General features: G+C 50.9%; 1 protein-coding gene across 2 annotated transcripts in view; it reads right to left on the bottom strand.

The window, feature by feature from the left end:
- The window catches only part of large1 (LARGE xylosyl- and glucuronyltransferase 1), a 678,219-nt gene that overhangs the window by 18,814 nt on the left and 632,768 nt on the right, over positions 1 to 26,637 (bottom strand). For both annotated transcript variants that reach the window (XM_072484258.1, XM_072484259.1), the window contains exon 11: positions 5,662 to 5,825. In XM_072484258.1, the coding sequence (XP_072340359.1) occupies positions 5,662 to 5,825 (164 nt within the window). The remainder of the gene's footprint in view (positions 1 to 5,661; positions 5,826 to 26,637) is intronic.

Genomic DNA, 26,637 nt, shown 5'->3' with positions numbered 1-26,637 from the left:
ATACCGGCACCATTATTTTGAGTCTCTGGAGGAGGCGTGGGCCTTTGTCCAGGCCGAGAAACTGGACACAAACTGAGGGTCGGGATGGGTGGTCGGGGATTGATGTTGGGATGTTACATTTTGAAGGGGGATTCTTTGCTCTTATTTCTGTTTGGTTCGATGAGGGTGGTTAGGGTGGGTTGGGCAGTTTTGGTTGGGTCTGTCGGGTGGGCTCTTGGAGGGGGTTAAGTAAATGGAGTAGGGGTGGATGGCCGGTAGGGGGGATGGGGCCCCGCGGGGAGGACGAGGCCCGAGTCGGGGGTGAGGGGATTGGGCCTGTAAAAGGAGCGGCGACAGGGGGGTTGGGTAGGTGGAAAGCACGGGCTTTTTCCCGTGCTGAAGGCTGGAGGGGGTGGGGCGGGGGCGGGGAAGCGAGGGTTGTTTCCCGCGCTTGGGATGGAAGGGGAAGGCGGAGAGCCTGTGGATGGGTAATGGAGGAGGAGGATATGCCCCACAATGGGAGAAGTCGAAAGAGAGGGGAGTAGCCGGGGTCAGCAGGAGTCAGCTGACTTGCGGGAATGCAATGGGGGGAGTAAAGCAGCTAGGAGGGATCCTAGCTGGGGGGTGGGGATGGGGGGGGGGGGGGGGGGGGAAACCGGGTCGCTGCTGCTATGGTCAAGGGGGAGCTGGAGCGAGTAGAGGGGGTTGGGACGGGGTTCTGCCGCCGTGGGGAACGGACCGGGCGTGGGGTGCAGGCGCGTGACTGGCCAAGGAAGGGTTATGGCTAGTCGGTGGGAGGGGGGCGGGTGGCCCCCCGATCCGGCTGATAACCTGGAATGTAAGGGGACTGAACGGGCCTGTCAAGCGGGCCCGGGTGTTCGCGCACCTGAAGGGGCTGAAGGCGGATGTGGTCATGCTCCAGGAGACACACCTGAAGGTGGCACACCAGGTAAGATTGAGGAAGGGGTGGGTAGGTCAGGTGTTTCACACAGGGTTGGATGCCAAAAGTCGGGGGGTGGCGATCTTGGTGGGAAAGAAGGTGTCGTTCGAGACGTCGAGCATTGTGACAGACAATGGCGGCAGGTACGTAATGGTTAGTGGTAAGCTGTAAGGGGAGAGGGTGGTGCTGGGCAATGTGTATGCCCCGAACTGAGACGATGCGGGTTTTATGCGGCGCATGTTGGGTCGGATCCCGGTCTTGGAAGTGGGGTGTTGGATCCGGCACTGGATCGTTCCAGGTCTAGGATGGGTAGGAAGCCGGTGGCGGCTAAGGTGCTGAGGGGGTTTATGGACCAGATGGGAGGGGTGGACCTTTGGAGATTTGCAAGGCCGGGGGCTAGGGAATTTTCATTCTTCTCGCATGTCCAGAAGGCTTATTCTCGGATCGACTTCTTTATTATGAGTAGGGCGCTGATAGCGAGAGTAGAGGATACCGAGTTCTCGGCGATAGCCATTTCGGATCATGCCCCGCATTGGGTAGACCTAGAGCTGGGGGAGGAGAGGGACCAGCGCCCGCTGTCGTGCTTGGAGGTGGGGCTGTTGGCGGACGAGGAGGTGAGTGAGCGGGTTCGAGGAAGCATAGAGAGGTACCTGGAGGCCAACGATAATGGGGAGGTCCGAGTGGGGATGGTATGGGAGGCGCTGAAGGCGGTGGTCAGGGGAGAGCTGATCTCCATTAGGGCCCACAAGGAGAGGAGAGAGCAGAGGGAGAGGGAGAGGCTGGTGGGGGAGATGGTGAGGGTAGACAGGAGGTATGCGGAGGTGCCTGAGGAGGGACTGTTGAGGAAGAGGCGCAGCCTCCAGGCCGAATTCGACCTGTTGACCACCAGGAAGGCAGAGGTGCAGTGGAGGAAGGCCCAGGGGACGATTTATGAGTATGGGGAAAAGGCAAGTCGGATGCTGGCGCACCAGCTTCGGAAGCAGGACGCAGCTAGGGAGATCGGGGGAGTTAAGGATAGGGGAGGGAGTGTGGTACCAAGTGGGGTTGACATCAATGGGGTCTTCAGGGACTTTTATGAGGAATTGTATCGGTCCGAGCACCCACGGGAGGAGGGAGGGATGGGCCGCTTTCTGGATCAAGTGAGGTTTCCAAAGGTGGAGGAGGGACTGGTAGCGGGATTGGGGGCCCCGATTGGGCTGGAGGAGCTGGCCAAAGGGATAGGGAGCTTGCAGGCGGGGAAGGCACCGGGGCCGGATGGTTTCCCGGTCGAATTTTACAAGAAATATGTGGACCTGTTGGGCCTGTTGCTAGTTAGGACCTTCAATGATGCAAGGGAGGGGATGGCTTTGCCCCCAACGATGTCCCGGGCACTGATCTCCTTGATCCTGAAGTGGGACAAGGATCCCCTGCAGTGTGGATCTTACAGGCCGATTTTGTTGCTAAATGTAGATGCCAAGGTGCTGGCGAAGGTCTGAGCCACGAGGATTGAGGATTGTGTGCCGCAGGTGATCCACGAAGACCAGACGGGGTTTGTGAAGGGGAGGCAGTTGAACGCAAATGTGCGGAGGCTCCTGAACATTATTATGATGCCGGCGAGGGAGGGGGAGGCGGAGATAGTGGTGGCGATGGACGCTGAGAAGGCTTTCGATAGGGTAGAGTGGGGGGTACTTGAGGGAGGGGGAGGCGGAGATAGTGGTGGCGATGGACGCTGAGAAGGCTTTCGATAGGGTAGAGTGGGGGGTACTTGTGGGAGGTGCTGAAGAGGTTTGGGGAGGGGGTTGTTAGGTGGGTTAGGTTGTTGTACGAGGTCCCGATGGCGAGTGTGGCCACAAACAGGAGGAGGTCTGAGTACTTTCGGTTGCATCGAGGGATGAGGCAGGGCTGTCTCCTGTCCCCCCTGCTCTTCGCACTGGCGATTGAACTCCTGGCTATGGCACTGAGGGAGTTGAGGAACTGGAGGGTGTTGGTGCGGGGTGGGGAGGAGCATACGGTGTCGCTCTATGCGGACGACTTGCTGCTATATGTGCCGGAGGTAATGAGGATCCTCAGGGAGTTCGGGGATTTCTCAGGGTACAAGCTCAACATGGTGAAGAGCGAGTTGTTCGTGGTTCACCCAGGGGACCAGGAGAGGGGGATTGGCGAGCTCCCACTAAAAAGCGCAGAGAGGAGTTTCAGGTACTTGGGGGTCCAGGTGGCCAGGAGCTGGGGGGCCCTGCATAGACTTAATTTCACGAGGCTGGTGGAGCAAATGGAGGAGGAGTTCAAGAGGTGGGACGCGCTGCCGCTGTCCATGGCGGGTAGGGTGCAGTCAGTTAAGATGATGGTGCTCCCAAGGTTTTTGTTCTTGTTCCAGTGCCTCCTCATTTTTATCCCGAAGGCCTTCTTTGGGCGGGTCAACAGGAGCATAACGGGGTTTGTGTGGGCGCGAGGGACTTCCTGGAGCAGAGTAGGGATGAGGGGGGGATGGCACTGCCCAACCACTGTGGGTACTACTGGGCCGCCAATGTGGCGATGGTGCGCAAGTGGGTGATGGAGGGGGAGGGGGCTGCATGGAAGAGGCTGGAGACGGCGTCTTGTGAGGTTACGTGTCTGGAGGCGCTGGCAACGGTGCCACTGCCGCTCCCTCCAATGAGGTATACCACGAGCCCGGTAGTGGCGGCTACCCTCAAAATCTGGGGGCAGTGGAGGCGGCACAGGGGGGAAGTTGGGGCCTCGGTGTGGACCCCAATACGGGGGAACCACTGGTTTGTCCCAGGGAGAATAGATGGAGGGTTTTCGGGGTGGCACAAGGCAGGGATAAGAAGGTTGGGGGATCTGTTTGTGGACGGGAAGTTTGCGAGCCTGGGTGAACTGGAGGAGAAGTATGGGCTCCCCCCCTGGGGAACACCTTCAGATATTTACAGGTAAGGGCGTTTGTCAGGCGGCAAGTGGTGGAATTCCCACGGCTACTGCCACGCACAGTACAGGACGGCGTGCTCTCGGGGGGGAGTGGGTTGGAGTGGGGAAGATCTCGGAAACTTACCAGGTGATGCAGGGGGAGGATGAGGCCACGGTGGTGGAGGTGAAAGGTAAGTGGGAGGAGGAGTTGGGAGAGGAGATCGAAGAGGGGATGTGGGCAGATGCCCTGGGGAGGGTGAACTCTTCCTCTTTGTGCGCGAGGCTCAGCCTCATACAGTTTAAGGTGCTGCACAGGGCACACATGACCGGGACAAGGATGAGCCAGTTCTTTGGGGGGTGAGGACAAGTGTGTTAGGTGCTCAGGGAGCCCAGCAAACCACACCCATATGTTCTGGGCATGCCCAGCGCTGGAGGAATTTTGGAAGGGCGTAGCGAGGACGGTGTCGGGGGTGGTAGGATCCAGGGTCAGGCCGGGCTGGGGGCTCGCAATATTTGGGGTTGCAGGGGAGCTGGGAGTGCAGGAGGCGAAAGAGGTCGGTATTCTGGCCTTTGTGTCCCTGGTAGCCCGGCGAAGGATTCTTCTTCAGTGGAGGGATGCGAGGCCCCCAAGCGTGGAATCCTAGATCAACGATATGGCGGGGTTTATTAAATTGGAGAGGGTGAAATTCGCCTTAAGGGTTCTTTCGGCGGTGGCAACCGTTCGTGGACTTCCTGGCAGAACGGTAGACAATGTTCAGCAACAGCAGCAACTCGGGGAGGAGGGGGGGGTGGGGTTCTATTTTATTTTTGTTGATTTACCCTGGGGGATCTGAGGGGGTGTATATATTTGCTATGTTTGCTTTGTGTTAACTCGGGTGTTAATTTATTTATTATTTATCTATAGATGTATAGGGGGAGGGGGGTACGGGGGTTGTTTTAATTTGTTCTGTATTTAATTTTACTGGGTTTCTTTTTCATTCTGTTGTTGATATTTTGTGAAAACCCTAATAAAAAATTATTTTTTTAAAAAAGCACTACCACATTCTAATGATTAATGAGTGTTGTGGTTAAATCATATTCACACAAACGTGCCAACTCTAAGTGGTGAGGACTGTATTCCTTTGTACTTTGTGAGCTTTATCAGGGTAGTATCGAATCTCACTATCTGATCAGCAGCTGAAGGAGTTGGGCAACCACAAAATAAACTTATCGATAACAAAGCCTGTGTACGATTGCAGTATGCAATGCACGGTCACAAACGATCATTAACATTGAACAAACAGCCGGCATCTTCAGAAAGTGAACCGATGGAACTGAATAATTGCTTAAAAGGGGACAAGCATTGCAAGGCTATGGAAAGTGGACTAATTGAATAGCTCTTTCAAAAAGATATCATAGGTTAAATGGCTCCCCTTTCTGGGCCATACCAATCAATGAGGTTCTGACACAATGACCCAAATATTCTGGTATCCGGATTATCAGAGAGCGGATGAACGACCCAAGACGCGAGTCAGGACTTCATGGATGTCCTGATCGGCTGACCTCTGTGGGAATTGCTCCAAAGTTCTGAACTTTAAATGGGCAATTGCCCACACCCTCTATGAATGACTCCGACTTTGAGTTAGAGTCAGAGACTTGGGGTAGTTACCGCGGAAAGATTAAAAGCTGGCCAATAACCTGGTTAACGACATAATCGAGCCCCCAAATCACTCACACTGGCCACCCGACTCACTGGGAAAATTCAGTCCCAATTCACAGTCAGAGAAGGAGGGTGCTAGTCGTTGAACAAAAGTTGGTAATTGCTCTCTTTCCCACCACTAACTTCACCTTTAGGGACATGGAATAATAAAAGGACACTTCCTGACCTGTCCATTGATAGCTGAGCCACCAGTGTAACCTCTGTGTTTTCAGCAGAAGGCTCAAATTCGTAGTGCAAGAAATAGAGATGGGTGCGGTGGACAGTGAATCGTTCCCTCCGGAATTCATAGCACGGATCATCCTCATCCAATTCTAACAACTGCTTCTGAAGCTGAAAAACAGAAAATGTGTCAAGACGAAGACCAAAGCAAAGTGAGAGGAACAGTATTTCATTTAGTGGATCAGTACACCCACTGGGCCAGGGCTGTCAAGCTCATTGGAGATACCGAGTCTAATCCAACCTGCTCGCTCTTGGTGAGGGCCATGTGCAGGAGATAACATTATATCTCACGAGGCACGACGAGTCTAGTAAACCTCCCGAGAGACCTTGTCCCGTCACCATGTTGGGCGCGACACGACCATTGGATTGCCCCCATATGTCGTGGCATAGGTGGAGATAGGAAGCAAAGATTTCTTTCTCTTTTCGTTAAGAACCGTTTTAATTGTTAATTGGATATTTATTACTGTGTTGCTAATATGATTTCTTCTGTGTTTGTTTTAACATAAAAGGTGCCTATTGGTCAGTGTTATCACTCGTGTGGTTTAGTAGGCTTATCCTGCAGTATTACCAATTGTAAATTGTTGGGATTCTTGTACGGGAATCCTAACATCCCTCAGGAACGGAGACCAAAACTACACATTAGACTGGGTGTTGTCTCATCAAAGCTGTACATAACTGCAGCAATATTTGCAACAACTGGATTTAATTTGCTGTTGTAACCCAAAACCGTCAGTCGTGAAGATAACTACTTCCAGTTTTGATTTGAATGGGGATGGTTTGGTTGCAATCCTCTCGTGCTACATTTACTTCCAAATCAGGATCAGCAATATGTCGAGGGCATCTCCTCTGTTACTCCGTTTCCTTTAATTTAATACTGGATATCAGTCATGCAGCACTACTCAAAACAAAAGCTCTCTCGCAATGTCCCCGTGCTCTCTATCTCCCAGTCTCTCCCTCAGAAATGTTGCTGTATGCCCTTTGCCCATCTCATACAAATACTTCCTGTCACTATCAGAACACTGCACTTATCTCTCCTGTGCCTTCAGCCTCACTCAAATCACATCTACCTGACAAATCATCAACCTATGTGTCTTGTTCTTTAACTAACGCCTCCTGAAATCTCCCTCTTTCAAAAGATGAGTCTGGCATCAACCTTGACTTCCGAACTTAGAACAACCAGGGGTGGCCACGGTAGACATCTCCACCCTGGAGACCTCTTTTCTTACTTGTGAACTGCGTAACATCAATAACTTTATAGTCCTCCTTTAATGTGGTCAAATGTCCCAAAGCGTTTCACCAGAGCGTCATTGTACAAACATTGACCCTGAGGAACATAATGACATATTAGGACAATTCTCTGATTCGTTCATGGGATGAGGGCGTCGCTGGTTGGGCCAGATTCTGTTGGCCATCCCTAATCGCCCTTGAACTGAGTGGTCGGCCCATTTCAGAGTCGACTACATTGCTGTGGGCCTAGAGCCACATGTAGGCCAGACCAGGTGAGGATAATAGCTCGCCTTCCCTAAAGAGACACTAGTGAACCAGATGGGGTTTTACAACAATAGTTGATCGAATCATGGTCACCATTAAAGGGATAAGGGATAAATAATCTTTATTGTCACAAGTTGGCTTACATTAACACTGCAATGAAGTTACTGTGAAAAGCCCGTAGTTGCCACATTCCAGCACCTGTTTGGTACACTAGAACAGGGCAGCACGATAGCTGATAGTGATTAGCACAGTTGCTCCACAGCTCCAGGGTCCCAGGTTCGATTCCAGGATGGGTCACTGTTTGTGTGGAGTCTGCACGTTCTCCCCGTGGCTGCTCCGGTTTCCTCCCACAGTCCAAAATGTCTCATATTTCTCATCCCATTTGCTTCATAGTGTTTTCCAGTAATTTTTTTTGACAAATTAAAAGTGCGGGTTAGGTGGATTGGCCATGCTGAATTGCCCTTAGTGTCCAAAAAGTGTAAGTGGGGGTTATTGGGTTACAAGGATAGGGTAGATACGTGGGCTTGAGTAGGGTGTTCTTTGTAAGGGCCGTGCAGACTCGATGGGCCGAATGGCCTCCTTCTGCATTGTAAATTCTATGAACATTAGAACATTACAGCGCAGTACAGGCCCTTTGGCCCTCGATGTTGCGCCGACCTGTGAAACCAATCTAAAGCCCATCTACACTATTCTTCGGACCTTGTTTCTGCAGATAGGATGTGAGCTTCTGCGGAAACTCTGCCTCAGCAAAATGGTTTCAATCACGCCGCTATTCCAAAGGAAACCCCGTGCAGCGCCTTTAACAAAAGCTGCATTCTTGTGGCAACGTGAGCTACTTTTACAACTATTCCAAATATTGGAGAGACTGGAGAAGCGGATTGTTCTCCTTCGAGCAGAAATGGCAGAGTGAAGATTTGATGATGGTTTCCTTTTTGGGTGGAGTTTTGATGGGAATAAATGAGGGGAAACTGTATCCACTTACAGAAGGGTTGGCGACCAGAGAGGATAGATTTAGGGCCATTGGCAAGAGATTCAAGTAGAAGTTGAGGAGAATTTCTTAACATGGGGAGTTCTTGTGACCCACAATGCACTGCCAGACACCCAGTCAGCAGTAACTTACCTAAAGGAGCTGAGTATGTACTTGAAAAGGGCTGAGGGAAACAGCAGGGGAGGGAGATGAATTGAACAGTTCTTTCGAAGTGCCATCTCTGGCTTGATGGGCCAAATAGTCTCCTTCAGTGCTGTACCATTCTGTGCCAATTTGGAAAGCTGATCTTTGTGTAATCTTCCCATGTAGAATCATAGAATCATAGAAGTTTACAGCATGGAAACAGGCCCTTCGGCCCAACCAGTCCATGCCGCCCAGTTTTTACCATTAAGCTAGTCCCAGTTGCCCGCACTTGGCCCATAACCCTCTATACCCATCTTACCCATGTAACCATCTAAATGCTTTTTGAAAGACACAATTGTACCCGCTTCTACTACTACCTCTGGCAGCCCATTCCAGACACTCACTACCCTCTGAGTGAAGAAATTGCCCCTCTGGGCCCTTCTGAATCTCTCCCCTCTCACCTTAAACCTATGCCCTCTAGTTTTAGACTCCCCTACCTTTGGGAAAAGATGTTGACTATCTACCTTATCTATGCCCCTCATTATTTTATTGACCTCTATAAGATCACCCCTAAGCCTCCTACGCTCCAGGGAAAAAAGTCCCAGTCTATCCAGCCTCTCCTTATAACTCAAACCATCAAGTCCCGGCAACATCCTAGTAAATCTTTTCTGCACTCTTTCTAGTTTAATAATATCCTTTCTATAATAGGGTGACCAGAACTGCACACAGTATTCCAAGTGTGGCCGTACCAATGTCTTGTACAACTTCAACAAGACGTCCCAACTCCTATATTCAATGTTCTGACCAATGAAACCAAGCATGCCGAATGCCTTCTTCACCACCCTGTCCACCTGCGACTCCACCTTCAAGGAGCTATGAACCTGTACTCCTAGATCTCTTTGTTCTATAACTCTCCCCAACGCCATACCATTAACTGAGTAGGTCCTGGCCTGATTCGATCTGCCAAAATGCATCACCTCACATTTATCTAAATTAAACTCCATCTGCCATTCGTCGGCCCACTGGCCTAATTGATCAAGATCCCGTTGCAATCCTAGATAACCTTCTTCACTATCCACTGTGCCACCAATCTTGGTGTCATCTGCAAACTTACTAACCATGCCTCCTAAATTCTCATCCAAATCATTAATATAAATCACAAATAACAGTGGATCCAGCACCGATCCCTGAGGCACACCACTGGTCACAGGCCTCCAGTTTGAAAAACAACCCTCTACAACCACCCTCTGCCTTCTGTTGTCCAGCCAATTTTGAATCCAATTGGCAACCTCACCCTGGATCCCGTGAGCTTTAACCTTCTGCAACAACCTACCATGCGGTACCTTGTCAAAGGCTTTGCTAAAGTCCATGTAGACAACGTCTACTGCACTGCCCTCATCTACCTTCTTGGTCACTCCCTCAAAAAACTCAATCAAATTTGTGAGACATGATTTTCCACGCACAAAGCCATGCTGACTGCCCCGAATCAGTCCTTGCCTCTCTAAATGCTTGTAGATCCTGTCTCTCAGAATACCTTCTAGCAACTTACCTACTACAGACGTTAGGCTCACCGGTCTGTAGTTCCCAGGCTTTTCCCTGCTGCCCTTCTTAAACAAGGGCACAACATTCGCCACTCTCCAATCTTCAGGCACCTCACCTGTGGCTGCCGATGATTCAAATATCTCGGTTAGGGGACCCGCAATTTCCTCCCTAGCCTTCCACAACATCCTGGGATACATTTCATCAGGTCCCGGGGATTTATCTACCTTGATGCGCTTTAAGACTTCCAGCACCTCCTCCTCTGTAATATGCACACTTCTCAAGACATCACTATTTATTTCCCTTAGTTTCCTAACCTCCATGCCTTTCTCCACCGTGAATACCGATGAGAAATATTCATTCAGGATCTCACCCAACTCTTGTGGCTCTGCACATAGATGCCCTTGTTGATCCTTAAGAGGCCCTACTCTGTCCCTAGTTACTCTTTTCCCCTTTATGTATCTGTAGAATCTCTTTGGATTCTCCCTTGCATTATTTGCCAAAGCAATTTCATGTCCCCTTTTTGCCCTCCTGATTTCCCTCTTAACTCTATTTCGACAATCTCTATACTCTTCAAGGGATCTACTTGATCCCAGTTGCTTATGTACGTCATATGCCTCCTTCTTCTTTTTGACCAGAGTCTCAATATCTCGAGTCATCCAGGGTTCCCTACTTCTACCAGCCTTGCCCTTCACTCTAAAGGGAATGTGCTTACCCTGCACCCTGGTTAACACATTTTTAAAAGCCTCCCATTTACCAGCCGTCCCTTTGTCTGCCAATAGTCTCCCCCAATCTACCTCTGCAAGTTCCTGTCTGATACCATCAAAATTGGCCTTGCCCCAATTAAGAATTTTAACTCTTGGGCCAGACCTATCATTCTCCATAGCTATCTTAAAACTAATGGAATTATGGTCACTTGTCCCAAAGTGATCCCTCACTAGCACTTCTATCACTTGCCCTTCCTTATTTCCCAAGACGAGGTCAAGTTTTGCCCCCTCTCTAGTCGGTCCATCCACATATTGAATGAGAAATTCCTCCTGAATACACTCAACAAATTTCCCTCCATCCAAGCCCCTAATGCTATGGCTGTCCCAGTCAATGTTGGGAAAGTTAAAGTCCCCTACTACTACCACCCTATTATTCTTGCAGCTATCTGTAATCTCCTTACATATTTGCTCCTCAATTTCCCGCTGACTATTTGGGGGCCTGTAGTACAGTCCTACCAAGGTGATCTCTCCCTTCTTATTTTTCAGTTCCACCCATATAGACTCAGTGGGCGAACCCTCGGATATATCCCCTCTAAGTACTGCCGTGATGTTCTCCCTAATCAAAAACGCCACTCCCCCTCCTCTCTTACCTCCTGTTCTATCCTTTCTATAGCATCTGTACCCCGGAACATTGAGCTGCCAGTCCTGCCCCTCCCTTCGCCATGTTTCAGTCATAGCTATAATATCCCAGTCCCATGTGCCCGTCCATGCCCTGAGTTCATCCGCTTTGCCCGTCAGGCCCCTTGCATTGAAATAAATGCAGTTTAATATAGACCTTCCTTGCTCTCTGCCCTGCTTTCTCTGGTCATGCTTTACACACTCTCCCTTCCTGCCTTTTGTTTCTGTCCCCACTGACTTCCTACATCGGTTCCCATCCCCCTGGCACATTAGTTTAAACCCTCCCCAACTGCACTAGCAAACACCCCCCCGAGAACATTGGTTCCGGTCCCACCCAGATGCAGACCGTCCGATTTGTACAGGTCCCACCTCCCCCAGAATCGGTCCCAATGTCCCAGGAATTTGAAACCCTCCCTCTTGCACCATCTCTCAAGCCACGTATTCATCCTAGCTATCCTGTCATTCCTACTCTGACTATCACGTGGCACTGGTAGCAATCCTGAGATTACTACCTTTGAGGTCCTACTTTTTAGTTTAACTCCTAACTCCCTAAATTCAGCTTGTAGGACCTCATCCCGTTTTTTACCTATATCGTTGGTGCCCATATGCACCACGACAGCTGGCTGTTCACCCTCCCCCTCCAGAATGCCCTGCAGCCGCTCCGAGACATCCTTGACCCTTGCACCAGGGAGGCAACATACCAACCTGGATTCTCGTTTGCGTCCGCAGAAACGCCTGTCTATTCCCCTTACAATTGAATCCCCTATCACTATAGCTCTGCCACTCTTTTTCCCGCCCTTCTGTGCAGCAGAGCCAGCCACGGTGCCATGAGCCTGGCTGCTGCCACCTTCCCCTGGTGAGCCATCTCCCCCAACAGTTTCCAAAACGGTAAATCTGTTTTGGAGGGAGATGACCGCAGGGGATCCCTGCACTGCCTTCCTACTCTTCCTCTGTCTGTTGGTCACCCTTTCCCTATCTGCCTCAGTAACTTTAATCTGCGGTGTGACCAACTCACTGAATGTGCTTTCCACAACTTCCTCAGCATCGCGGATGCTCCAAAGTGAGTCCATCCGCAGCTCCAGAGCCGTCAAGCGGTCTAACAGGAGCTGCAGTTGGACACACTTCTTGCAGATGAAGGAGTCAGGGACACCAGAAGGGTCCCTGACTTGCCACATCTCACAAGAGGAGCATGACACGGGTCTGAGCTCTCCTGCCATGACTTAAACCTGAAGTTAAATTTGAACTACACTACACAGCTAAGAGAAAGTCAAAGAGAGAGAAATCACTTACCAGTTACAAGCCAATCACTTACCTGCTGGCTGTGATGCAATTGCTGCAGAGACTCCCTCACAGGTCTGCTTCTCTGCACCTCCTTCAGGTGAGCACCAAATTCCCTTAACTAGTTAATTAATTTACTTAATTAACTTGATTTTTTTTTTTTTTTTTTTTGTCGTCACTCCCCCCTTACCCGAACTCAGCCTTACCCAAACTCAGATACACTCTGTTTGCCTTCAGCACTCTGTTTCTATAGGCACTTCAGCCACACCCTTTGTATCCTTCCTGATTTACAGTCAGCCAATAGGCCTGCTCCCAAAACTGATCTCTCTCCCGAACAGCTGACCTGCAAGGTAAGGAAGTGGTTAATCAGTACTTACCTCACCCACAGCGCGCCCTTTTAAACTGTCCCCTCTGCCTCGCAGCTCCCGCGCTTTTTGAAACTCCCGCGCTGTTTCCAAGGTCCTGGCTCCCTCTCTCTCCCGTAACATCTCATATTTCTCATCCCATTTGCTTCATAGTGTTTTCCAGTAATTTTTTTTGACAAATTAAAAGTGGGTTTTCCATTCAGACCCACAGAGAAATCTAAAATTAAATTTGAGAAATCTTGGGCGGGATTCTCCACTCCCGCGCCGAAGTGGCCGCGCCGTCGAGGTTCACGACGGCGCGGAACGGCCCCGGTCCCGACCGATTCAGGCCCTGACAATGGGCCAGGATCGGGGCCGCGTCATCTACACGCGCCAGGCCTTGTCGCCCGCGTAAAAGCGGCACCGCATAGATGACGCGGCCGGCGCCGCATAACGGGCGTCATCCGCGCATGCGCGGGTTGGCTGGCGCCAACCCACGCATGCGTGGTTGTCGTCCTCTCTAAATCCGCCCCGCAAGAAGATGGGGAACGGATCTTGCGGGGCCGCGGAAGGAAGGAGGTCCTCCTTCAGAGAGGACGGCCCGACGATCAGTGGGCACCGATCGCGGGCCACCCCACATTCCAGGTGAAGCCCGGTGCAGGATCCCCCCTCGCAGCCCCACAGGCCGCCCCCCCAGCGTTCACGCACCGCCTACGACTGCAGCGACCAGGTGTGGACGGCGCCGGGGGGAACCCGCCGTTTTGGCCTGGCCGCTCGGCCCATCCGGGCCTCAGAATAGCGGGGGTGCCGGAGAATCGCCATTTTGGGTGTCTCCGGCGATTCTCCGGCCTGCGGCCCGCGGAACTCGACCGGGCCGTTCCCGCCGCTTGGGGGAATCGCGGGAGGGCGTCGGACCGGCGTCCCCGTAAATATTGGCGGCCCAGGCGATTCTCCCAACCGGCGTGGGAGTGGAAAATCGCGAATATGTGGTGCGTTCAGGCGATTTGACCGATTGATGTGTTTTTGGAGTACAACCTGCTCAGTTTCGGCGGGGGACGGGGGGACGGGGGGGGGGGAACATCAAAGACGATTGAAATGGTTTAAAAAAAACATTAATTTTCGCCTTGGGAAAAACTCGATTTTCTTTTGTGACAAAGGCACTGAAGCTGGTAGCAATTGTGTATTTCTTCCTCCCGAGTGAGTCAGTTGTTTGATTGAACTTTACTTTTAAATTAAACCATTGAACTGTTAGATTTACCATCTCCATCAGCGGAGTAAATGGTGCAAATAAAAGCTTAGCAGTGGATTTAGGAATGGACACATTTGTCTCGCCAAGATTTATGGATCTGCCTCATTAAAATAGCAGCCACTACGACAGGCTCCAACATCACCCTCTCCCTTCCACTCCTATCTTTCAGCTCCCCTCCATTATCAGTCCCGGAATCACAGTGGTGCAGTCATAATTATTCCGTTGCTCTGACAAAACAGCATTTTGCATTGTAATTAAAGTAACAGTCGCACCACGCAGGTGCCAGGCAATGACCATCTCTGAAAGAGAATTTAACCATCTCCCTTGACATTCAATGACATCTTCAAATCCTCCATTGACCAGAAACTGAACTGGACCGGCCGCATAAATAGGGTGGCTACCAGAGCAGGTCCGAGGCTAGGAGTCCTGCGGAGTGTAGCTCACTTCCTGACTCCCCAAAGCCTGTCCGCCACCTACAAGGCACAGGTCAGTAGTGTGATGGAGTACTCCCCACTTGTCTGAATGAGAGCAGCTCCAGCAACACTCAAGATGTTCAACATTATCCAGGACAAGGGTGGTGTCTTGATTAGCACCCCATCCACCACCTTAAACATACACTTCACCACTGATGCACAGTGGCAGCCATGTGCACCATCTACAAGATGCACTGCAGGAACTCACCAAGTGCAGAAGGAGGCCATTCGGCCCATCGAGACTGCACCGACCCACTTAAGCCCTCACTTCCACCCTATCCTCGTAACCCAATAACCCCTCCTAACCCTTTTGGACACTAAGGGCAATTTAGCATGGCCATTCCACCTAACCTGCACGTCTTTGGACTTTGGGAGGAAACCGGACCTCCCGGAGGAAACCCACTAGGACACGGGGAGAATGTGCAGACTCCGCACAGACAGTGACCCAGCGGGGAATCGAACCTGGGACCCTGGCGCTGTGAAGCCACAGTTCTATCCACTTGTGCTACCGTGCCGTCTCCTTCAACAGCACCTTCCAAACCCATGACAACTACCATCTAGAAGGACAAGGACTGCAGATACCTGGGAACTCTACCACCTGCAGGCCTCCCCTCCAAGTCACTCACCACCCTGAGTTGGAAATATATCGCCGCTCCTTCACTGTCGCTGGGTCAAAATCCCAGAACTCCCTCCCAAACAGCACTGTGGGTGTGCCTACACCGCATGGACTGCCATGGTCATGCCGTGCTTACCACTACCTTCTTACAGGATAATCAGGGATGGGCAATAAATGCTGGCCTAGACTGATGCCCACATCCCATGAATGAATCAAAAAAAAGGGCCATTTAGATATTCTGTGCATCAATCATTTCTTGAGGTTACTGCATTGATCACTCTGGATTCTGCTCATCGAGCAAGCCTATTGGGCTCAAACCACTATCGCTCTGTCTTTTCATGATGTACTTACTTTATGAACTCACATTTTCCTTCCAAATCAAACCAAAAGACAGATCTGTTGAGTACTTTTGTGTGCGGAAATCTTTCCAATGTGAAACCCAGACTTTTCTCACCATGATTCCAAAATTCGCGGACAACTTTTTGTACATTTGTGGTGAAATGTATCCACCAGATGTGGTGTCTGTGTAACCGTTAACCTTTAAGGATTGAGCTGGAACCCCGGTGAGCGCCGCCTCTGGCTCCGCCCCCCGGGACGGTATATAGTTCTGCGCCCAGTGGGTGGCGCTCATTTGTACAGAAGTCACTGGCAGGCTAGTTCTTTGTGTAATAAAGCCTTCGTTCACTTGTTCATATGGTCTCGCTGTGAATTGATGGTAGATCAATTTATTACACAAACAACGTCACTATGGACGCCACTCTCAAGCCAGAAAAACTCGACTTAGACGTCCATGCCCCAGAAGCCGAGGGGATCTTCTCTCACTGGCTCCGCTGCTTCGGGGCCTACCTCGGCTCCTCCCCCCGAAGCTCGCAAGCTGCACCTCCTCCACGCCCGGGTGAGCCATCGAATTTCAGTTTTAACCGAAAAGGTAGCCACGTACGAGGCAGCGGTTGCGATTCTGAAGAAGCGCTTCATCAAGCCTGTAAACGAGGTGTTCGCGCGGCATCTGCTCACTACCCGCCGGCAGCGCACAGGAGAATCTCTGGACGAATATCTGGAAAACCTGACCCTACTCGCCAGAAACTGTAATTATCAAGACGTGACGGCTGAGGAGCACATGGCTGCAGATCTGGGACACCTATGTGGCTGGGGTCCGCTCTAATTATGTCAGGCAGCGACTGCTGGAAAACGGGGCTACCGACCTGCAGGACACAGTAAAACTAGCCACCTCGTTAGAGGTGGCCTATCTGAGCCTCAGCGCATTCCCCGCGGACCCAGCGAGCCCCACGTGGGCCCCGCCGACGCAGATGGCACCAGACTCGACCACGCCACAGGCCTGTGCCGCGCGGCTGCCCGCCCAGACCAGGGGACCGTCGTGCTACTTCTGCGGCCAGGGCCAACACCCACGGCAGCGTTGCCCAGCCCGCTCCGTGACATGCAGCCACTGTGGCAAAAAGGGTCACTTCGCCAGAGTCGGTCTGGCCAGATCGAAAGCCCAGAAGCCGAAGGCTCCTCAGGCCCGACCCATGGACTCACAGGCCCGCAGACCCCGTAATGCAGCTGCATGCCCGCCGGAAGCGCCCCCTTCAGACGCGTCATCAGCCACGTGCAACTATTGGGGGCGGCCATCTTCAGCTCAATCCGACATGTGCAACTCGTGGGGGCCGCCACTTTATGACCCAGATTCCTCCGACTACACTGATTACCCGCAGCTCGGCGCCGTCACCCTCGACCAGTCGCGGCCGAAGCACCTGAGGAGTTCCATGATGGTCGTCCGGGTCAACGGGCACGAGACCCCCTGTCTCTTCGACTCCGGGAGCACAGAGAGCTTCGAATACCCCGAAACGGTAAGGCGCTGCTCCCTGCGTATCTACCATACATCTCAAATGATGTCCCTCGCCTCCGGATCCCATTCGGTCCGGATCCGAGGGTACTGTGTCGCGAACCTCACAATACAGGGCGCTGAGTATGCCCTTTTTAAGCTGTATGTCCTCCCTCACCTCTGCGCCCCTCTACTGCTTGTACTGGACTTCCAATGCAGTCACAGAAGCCTGACCCTGAAGTTCAGACCTTACACCCCTCACGGTATGTAGCCTCGCGACTCTTAAGGTCGCCCCCCCCCCCCTCACTCTTCGCGAACCTCACCCCCGACTGTAAACCCATCGCCACCAGGAGCAGGCAATACAGTGCACACAATATGACTTTCATCAAGTCAGAGATCCAGCGACTCTTGGGAGAGGGGGGCATCGAGGCCAGCAACAGCCCATGGAGAGCTCAAGTGGTAGTTGGCAGGACTGGGGAAAAGAACCGGATGGTGGTGGACTACAGCCAGACCATTAACCGGTTCACGCAACTGGATGCGTACCCCCTCCCCCGCATTGCGGAGATGGTCAACCAGATCGCGCAATACCGGGTTTTCTCTCCGGTGGATCTGATGTCTGCCTGCCACCAGCTCACGATTCACCTGGAAGATCGCATAGGCTTTTGAAGCAACCGGCCGACTCTTCCACTTCCTCAGGGACCCTTTCGGCGTCACCAATGGGGTCTCGGTCTTCCAGAGAAGGATGGACCGAATGGTGGACCAGCACGGGCTGCGGGCTACATACCCGTACTTGGACAATGTCACCATCTGTGGCCATGACCAGCAGGACCACGATACCAACTTTAAGAAGTTCCTCCAAACCACCCAATCCCTCAACCTCACATATAATAGGGTGAAGTGCGTTTTCCGCACAACCCGGCTAGCCATACTCGGCTACGTCGTGGCCATGTCCTGGGGCCCGACCCCGACCGCATGCGCCCCCTCACGGAACTTCCCGTTCCCCACAGCTTCAAGGTCCTCAAACTGTGCCTGGGACTTTTCTCATACTACGCCCAGTGGGTCCCCAACTACGTGGAAAAAACCCGCCCACTTATTAAGACCACTACGTTTCCCCTGACAGCTGAGGCCCGCTCGGCCTTCAGCCGCATCAAGGCCGATATCACGAAGGCCGCCATGCACGGGGTGGACGAGTCCATCCCTTTTCCGGTAGAGAGCGATGCGTCAGATGTCGCCCTGGCTGCTACCCTCAACCAGGCAGGCAGGCCCGTAGCCTTCTTCTCTAGAACCCTCAATGCTTCCGAGATTCAACACTCCTCTGTCGAGAAGGAGGCACAAACTATTGTGGAAGCTGTGCGGCATTGGAGGCACTACCTCGCTGGTAGGAGGTTCACCCTCGTCACCGACCAAAGGTCGGTAGCCTTTATGTTTGACAATGCACAGCGGGGCAAGATTAAAAATGATAAGATCTTGAGGTGGAGGATCGAACTCTCCACCTACTCTTACGATATTAAGTATCGTCCTGGGGAACTCAACGAGCCCTCAGATGCCCTGTCCCACGGTACTTGCGCCAGTGCGCAGGAGGACCGACTGCGGGCTCTCCACAACGACCTCTGCCACCCGGCTTGTCCATTTTATTAAGTCCCGCAACCTGCCCTACTCCACCGAGGAGGTTAGAGCCATGACCAGGGATTGCCAAGTCTGCGTGGAGTGCAAACCGGACTTCTATCGGCCAGACAAGGCCCATCTGGTAAAGGCCTCCCGGCCACTTTGAGCGCCTCAGTATCGACTTCAAGGGGCCACTCCCGTCCACCAACCGCAATCTGTACTTCCTGATCGTCATTGACGAGTACTCCCACTTCCCTTTCGCTGTCCCTTGCCCCGACCTGACCTCGGCCACAGTAATAAAGGCCCTGAACAGCATCTTCACACTGTTCGGTTCCCCTGCCTACATCCACAGTGACCGGGGCACATCGTTTCTGAGCGATGAGCTGCGTCAGTACCTGCTCGGTAAGGGCATCGCTCGAGCAGGACTACCAGCTACTACCCGCAGGGCAACGGGCAGGTGGAGAGGGAGAATGCGACGGTATGGAAGGCCGTCCTTCTTGCCCTCCGGTCTAGAAGTCTCCCGGTTCCCCGCTGGCAGGAGGTCCTCCCCGACGCGCTCCACTCCATTAGGTCGCTCCTCTGCACAGCCACGATTGAGACCCCTCACAACCGCTTGTTTGTCTTCCCCAGGAAGTCCATCTCCGGGGTCTCGCGTCCATCCTAGTTGACAACTCCAGGGCTTGTCCTTCTCCGGAGGCATGTGAGGAGCCATGAGACCGAAACCCTAGACGAGAGGGTCCAGCTGCTGCACCCAAACCCCCATTACGCCTACGTCATGCACCCAGACGTACGGCAAGATACAGTCTCTCTACGGGACATGGCGCCCGCTGGTACCCCTGCCAACGCACCCCTCCCAGCATCCCAGCATCGCCTACCGCCACCAACTGTGTCTCGTTCGCCCCCCTGGGGCTCCAGTGTCCTCCCGCGCCTTCACAGCAGCCACCCGCCACCCACCTGCCGACCCCTACCCCGCAACCGTCTCCGACACGCCGGGCGGAAGCTCCGAACAACACGCTCTCGGAGTCACCATCATCTACGATGTCCGTGCCCGCTGCACCGCCAGAGCTGAGGAGGTCTAAAAGGACGATCCGGCCTCCGGATAGACTGGACATTTGACCACGTCACCCCTGCCGGACTTTGTGATTTTTTTAAACAGGGGGTGAATGTGGTGAAATGTATTCACCAAGAGATGTGGTGCCTGTGTAACCGTTAACCTTTAAGGATTGAGCTGGAACCCCGGTGGGCTCCCCATCCCCCCCCCCCCCCCCCGGGGACGGTATATAGGCCTGCGCCCAGTGGGTGGTGCTCATTTGTACAGAAGTCACTGGCAGGCTAGTTCTTTGTTCATATGGTCTCGCTGTGAATTGATGGTATATCAACATTATAATAACATTTACATTTTAACTTATAAGACCACAACCCAGAACAAAGTTGAATTTGACTTTGTAAAACAGGGTGTGCAGGATTGAAACAATTAGCCCCTTGATCCTGTATTACAAGAGATCAACGAGTTGAACATCATACATCGTTCTTGCTCCAAAACCCTTAATCCCTTTGGAAAATGAAAATCTATCAGTATCAGTTTTAAAATTAACAATGGATCTAGCAGCAGTTGAGGAAGAAATTCCCAAACTTCCATCACCATGGTGTGTCGAAGTGTTTCCAAATGTCACTCCAGGAAAGCCTGGCCCTAAGGTTTAAACTGGGCCTCCTCACTGCTCTCTATCCGTGCCCGTTAAAATAGTGAAAAGCAGTCCAATCACCCCATAGCCTTCGATGTTCTTGGGAATACAACCATTCCACATAATTTAACCCTTGAAGTCCGGGTATCATCACTCTGGTAAACCTATGCTTCATTCCCTTCGCAGCCCAGAACTGCTCACGGTATTCCAGGTGTGGTCCAACCTGGCATTTGTTCAGCTGAAGTCTCTCCTCTGCACCCCTGTTTTCTTCTCCTCCAGATGTAAAGGCCAGCATTCCTTAAGCCTTCATGATTATTTTCTGTACCTGTTCCTGCCATTTTAACGGGACGGGAATCTCCGGTCCCCCATCCGTGTGTTTCTCGGCAGCGCCATTCGCTGGCGGTGGGATTCTATACTCCCGCCGCTTGTCAATAGGATTTCCCATTGAAGCTACCCCATGCCGCCGGGATACCCGCGAGCCCGGGTGCGCTGCCGATGGGAACAGAGAATGCTAAAGGCTGGAGAATTCCAGCCATGATCTCTGTTTCGGGGCCTCCGAACTCTCACTGAGCCTCCAGTGTTTCTAGTTTGATAACATTTAGAAATTCCGTGTTCGAGCCTTTTTGCAAGTCCAAAATGGACAACGTCACAGCTGACTATATTGAAATCCGTCTGCTACAGTTTTGTCCATTCGCTGAATTTATTAATATCTCTGTAGTTTTATCTTTCCATTTTCACTTCTTAGAACGCCGCCTATTTTTGCATAATCACAAAACGTGGATAGTCGGCTTTCTAGCTAATCATCTAAATCATTCATAAATATGATGAGTAACTGAGGCCCCAAAACCGATCTTTTGCAGGGCACCACTAATCACATCCTGCCAATCAGAGTAGCTGCCCATTATCCCTACTTACTGTCAATAGCTGTTCAGCCAATTTCCTTATCCCAGTCAATAATTTACCTTCAATTCCATGGCCTTCCCCTTCAACTGACAGTCTCTTACGAGAAACCTTAACAAATGCCACCCACAGGCCTCCTCCCCTCCCCCGCACCCCCCATACAAACAATTCAATCAGATTTGTCAGGCCTGATCCACCTGTTACAAATCCGTGCTGACTTCTCTGATCAGCTGGAAATGCTCAAGGTGTTCAGTCACTCTATCCTTAATTATAAATGTTGGTAATTTGCTGACAGCAGGTGCTAGGCTAACTGGTCTATAATTCCGTAGTGCCTCCCTCTTAACCTCCTTCAGTGGCGGATAGATGTGCACAGTTTCCAGTGAAAGGTCTCTGAATCAAGAGAACTTAGGAGGATTTTAAAATTCTTTAATGGGATGTGCACTTCGTTGACAAGGATGGCATTTGCCCATCCCCAGTGGACAGGGCGTCTTGATGGGCCACTTCAGTGGACATTGGTGTGGGTCTGGAGTCACATGTAGGCCAGACCAGGTAAGGATGACAGGCTTCCTTCCCTAAAGGACAAGAGTGAAGCAGATGGGTGTTCGAAACAATAGACGATATTTGCCATGGTCACCATTGCTGAGATTAGCTACAATTTCCAGACCGTATTAATTGAATTTAAATTCCACCAGCTGCCGTGATGGGATTTGAGTCTGTCTCCTGAGAACATGAGCCTGGGCCTCTGGTTTAGTAGTCCAGTTACATCGCCATCGCTCCACTGTCTCCCCCTATATCATAGTTCAAGCATCTATAATGTATCACCTTCCTCTAAAACTTTAGGATGGAGACCATCTGATCCTTGGGATTTGTCACAGTTTACCAATGTAATTTTGTTCACTGCAATTATTTGGTTTATATTAATTTGGTGATGCCCTGATTCAATACTAGTTCCTGCTATGTCCAAGGTACGGAAACATAGAAAATAGGTGCAGAGTAAGTTATTCGGCCCTTTAAGCCTGCACCACGATTCAATATTACGGATAATTCTGGTCGCCACACTACCAGAAGGATGCGGAGGCTTTGGAAAGGGTGCAGAAGAGGTTTACCAGGATGTTGCCTGGTCTGGAGTATGTTAGCTATGCAGAGAAGCTGAATAGGCTCGGACTGTTTTCGTTAGAATGACGGAGGTAGAGGGGTGACCTGATAGAGGTCTTCAAGATTATGAGGGGCATGGTTAGCGTGGATGGACAGGCACTCTTTCCCAGGGTGGAGGGGGCAGTCTCCAGAGGGCATAGGTTTAAGACTTGTGGGGCTAACGGCCACATGGGGTGGCTTCAATGGGAATTTCCATTGTCAAGGCAGCGGGACTAAAACATTCCGCCACCAGGGAATGCCGTGCCACCGAGAAACACTTGGCTGGGGAAACGGAGAATCGAGCCCAATACCGTTTCCATCTGTGCCCACCATTTACTAGCTTAAAATCCTTGTGACCATCCTATTTGAAGCAACTCAGAGAAGGTTTGTCTGACTAATACCAGGAATGGGTGGGTTGTCTTATGAGGAAAGATTGGACAGGCCAGGTTCGAATCCCCTGAAGTTCAGAAGAGTAAGAGGTGATTTGACTGAAACATCAAAAATACAGAATGGGCATGCAGGGATCTTTGAAGGTGGCAACACAAGTGGACAAGGTGGTCAACAAAGCATATGGAATGTTTGCCTTCATTGGACGGGGCATCGAATATAAAAACTGGCAAATCATGCTACAGTTGTATAGAATCTTGTTAAGGCCGCACTTGGAATATTGCGCACAATTCTGGTCATCACACTACCAGAAGGATGTGGAAGCTTTGGAGAGGGTGCAGAAGAGGTTTACCAGGATGCTGCCTGGTCTGGAGAGTATTCGCTATGTAGAGAGGCTGAATAGACTCGGACTGTTTTCATTAGAAAGACGGAGGTTGAGGGGTGACTTGATAGAGGTCGAAGATTATAAGGGGTATGGCTACAGTGGATGGGCAGGCACTCTTTCCCAGGGTGGAGGAGTCAGTCACCAGGGGGCATAGCTTTCAGGTCCATGGGGCAAAGTTTAGAGGAGATGTGCGAGGCAGGTTTTTTACGCAGAGGGTGGTGAGTGCCTGAAACGCGTTCCCAGGGAAGCTTATGGAAGCAGATACATTAACGGCGTTCAAAAGGCATCTCGACAAATACATGGATAGGATGGGTATAGAGGGCTACTGCACTAGGAAGTGTTGAGGGTTTTGGCAAAGGTTGGTATCATGACCGGTACAGGCTTGGAGGGCCGAAGGGCCTGTTCCTGTGCTGTATTGTTCTTTGATCCTGGCTGACCATACAAGTTCAGTATCCGACTACCGCTTTCTCTCCATACCCCTTGATCCCTTTAGCCGCAAGGATCACTTCCAGCTCCCTCTTGAATATACCCAACGAACCGGCCCCAACAGCTTTCTGAGGTAGAGAATTCCACAAGTTTACAACTCAGAGAAATTCTTCCTCATCTCAGTCCTGAATGGCTTACCCCTTATTCTTAGGCTGCGACCCCTAGTTCTGGACATCCCCAATATCGGGAACATTCTTCCCACATCTAGTCTGTCCAATCCCATCAGGATTTTATATATTTCTATGAGATTCCCTCCTCAGCCTTCTAAACTCCAGTGAGTACATGCCCAGTCGATCCAGTCTTTCTTTGTATGTCAGGAATTAGTCTGGTGAACCTTCGCTGGTCACCCTCAATAGCAGGAATGTCCTTCCTCAAACTAGGAGACCAAAACTGCACATAATACTCAAGGTGTGGCCTCACCAAGGCCCTGTGTAACTGGCGCAAGACATCCCTACTCCAATACTCAAATTCTTGTCCTCTACGAAAAATATTTAAACATGAAAATAAAGTATTTATTGAACATACCCCCTCCCCATTTCCTTATTTTTACTAACAATATCACCATTATCCATTTGCACTGGCTCCCCATTACTCCTGACCAGCCTCTTTTCCTAATAATGTTGTAAAGTGTTTGGTTTAAACCTCTTGCTGTTATCTTCCCATATACCCTTTTGTAGATCTTGCTATTTGTTTTTGCCACCCTTTTTCTCATTCTTATTTGCTAGGATCTGTGTGCTGCATCTTTTGTGCATTTTTAAAATGTTTTTCTTTTAGTTGTCCATAACTGTTTTCTTTGGCAGGTCGAGCTCTTTCCCCCTAGGGATATAAATTGGTTATGTGTCATGTTAAATCCTTTTTAGGACACTATCTATCGGTCTTCTGTTGTTTTACCCATTAACAGATCTGTCCAGTTGACTGTGGACAGTCTCTGTCTCGTTCTATTGAAGTCAACCTGACCCAAATCTTGAATCTTAGCTGTTGCTCTCCATTTATCACTTTCCGTGCCACGTTTAACTTGATTATATTATGATCGCAATGAAATAGAGTTTCACATACTGCTCGGTTTTTAGCTAAATCTGGCTCGTCATTCGTTACTCAGTCTAATACGGCCTTCCTTGCTTGTCGGTTCAGCTCATTATGAGCAGCAACTTGCGCTCTCGGTGGTGGGGGACTTGGAGGTTCAAAGGGCATGTATTTTGGTGGGAGAGTGGCATACTGGAACCCTGCTGCTTTCCTGCCTCTTCCCAAATTAAGTTCTGGGCAGAAATGTCCATGGTCCACCTTCCCACCCTGCCACTAATTGAGGTCCTGAAGTGGGCAATTAAAGGGGCAGCACAGTGGCGCAGTGGTTGGCACCGCTGCCTCATGGCGCCAAGGACCCGGGTTCGATCTCGGCCCGTGTCACTGTCTGTGTGGAGTTTGCACATTCTCCCCATGTCTGTGTGGGTTTCACCAGGTTAGGTGGATTGGCCACGTTAAACTGTCCCTTAATTGGAAAAATTAAAAAGTGCGCAATTAACGACCACATATGGGCCTTATCCCGCTGCCTAAGGGGCTAAATTGCCCCTTAGTGTCCCAAAGGTTGGGTTGTGTACTGTGTTTTGGGGCTACGGTGGGGGCATGGGCCTATGTAGTGTGCTCTTTCCAAGGGTCGGTGCAGACTTGATGGGCCGAATGGCCTCCTCCTGCACTGTAGGGATTCTATGAGCCATGAATCAAGAGGTGAGATACTCGCTGCAGGATTCCCAACCTCTAATCTACTCTTGTAGCCACAGCATCTTAATGGCTGGTCCAGTTAATTTCTGGTCACTGGTGACTCCCAGACTGTAGATAATAATAATAATAACCACTCATTGTCACAAGTAAGTTTCAATGAAGTTACTGTGAAAAGCCCCAAGTCGCCACATTCCGGCGCCTGTTCAGGGAGGCTGGAACAGGAATTGAACCCGCGCTGCTGCCTCGTTCTGCATTACAAGCCAGCTATTTAGCCCAGTGTGCTAAACCAGCCCCTTATGGCGGGTGATTTAATGATGGTAATGCCAAGGGGAGATTTTAGACTCTATCTTGTTGGAGGTGGTCATTGCCTGGCACTTGAGTGGCAAAAATATAATTGCCTCTTATCAGCCAAAACCTGAATGTTGTTCAAACTTAGGCGTGAGCATCTTAATTATCTGGGGAGCTGTGAATAGAACTGAACATTGTGCAAACATCAATGAAAATATCTACCTCTGACCTTGGAAGGTCATTGATGAAGCAGCCTGAGATGGTTGGCCTTGGACACCACTCTCAGGAACTCCTGAGATATCACCTTTCTTTGTGCTAGGTATGACTCCAATCAATGTTACTGTCACTTCCAGCAATCTCTTTCACCGTCTTCCTGTAATCTGTTTTACTGGCACTTCCTCTAGTCTGAGTTTCAGTCTCTTTTTGGAATGACCTGAGTTTAATAATACTTTTAAGCAAATAAATAGACCGCTGTCGGATCTCAGGCCCCGCGTAACACGGTCTCCTGGGGCCAACAGCTTTTGTATTTTTATAGCTCACACACTCCGTTGCTGCACTGAACATATTATAGTAATAAAACTTCTCGCAATGGTCAGAATTCACTTTCACGACGGAAATTAAAACTATAATTTCTGCTTGCCTCAACATTCCTAGTTCGCCCTTCTGAAATTGAACCAATCCTTCCTTCAGATTTTTTTTTTGCCTCAAGTGAAGTTTTACGAGTTTCTTCCTCATGGCCATTTTTCCATCCATTTTGGAGAGGGGAGTAAATTGAGAAAGCTACAGACCCAATTTTAACTCCGGATCAGTGGGAAGACTCCCTGGTTCCGTCTCCCACCTAAAGCCGGTGGACGGAAGGGCGACGCTGTTTGGAGTCGTGAGGATTGTCCTGGTAAGGTGAGTGAGGGAATGGGGGGAGGGGGTGGTGAGTGAGGGAATGGGGAGGGGGGTGAGTGAGGGAATGGGGAGGGGGGGGGGCAAGGGCAGAGGGCTTTCCTCGTGGATTTTGACTGGAGGAGTCAGGAGGAGCTT

This window comes from Scyliorhinus torazame, chromosome 19, assembly GCF_047496885.1.
Source record: "Scyliorhinus torazame isolate Kashiwa2021f chromosome 19, sScyTor2.1, whole genome shotgun sequence".
Lineage (NCBI taxonomy): Eukaryota > Metazoa > Chordata > Chondrichthyes > Carcharhiniformes > Scyliorhinidae > Scyliorhinus > Scyliorhinus torazame.
This window is presented reverse-complemented; position numbering and strand designations above follow the sequence as displayed.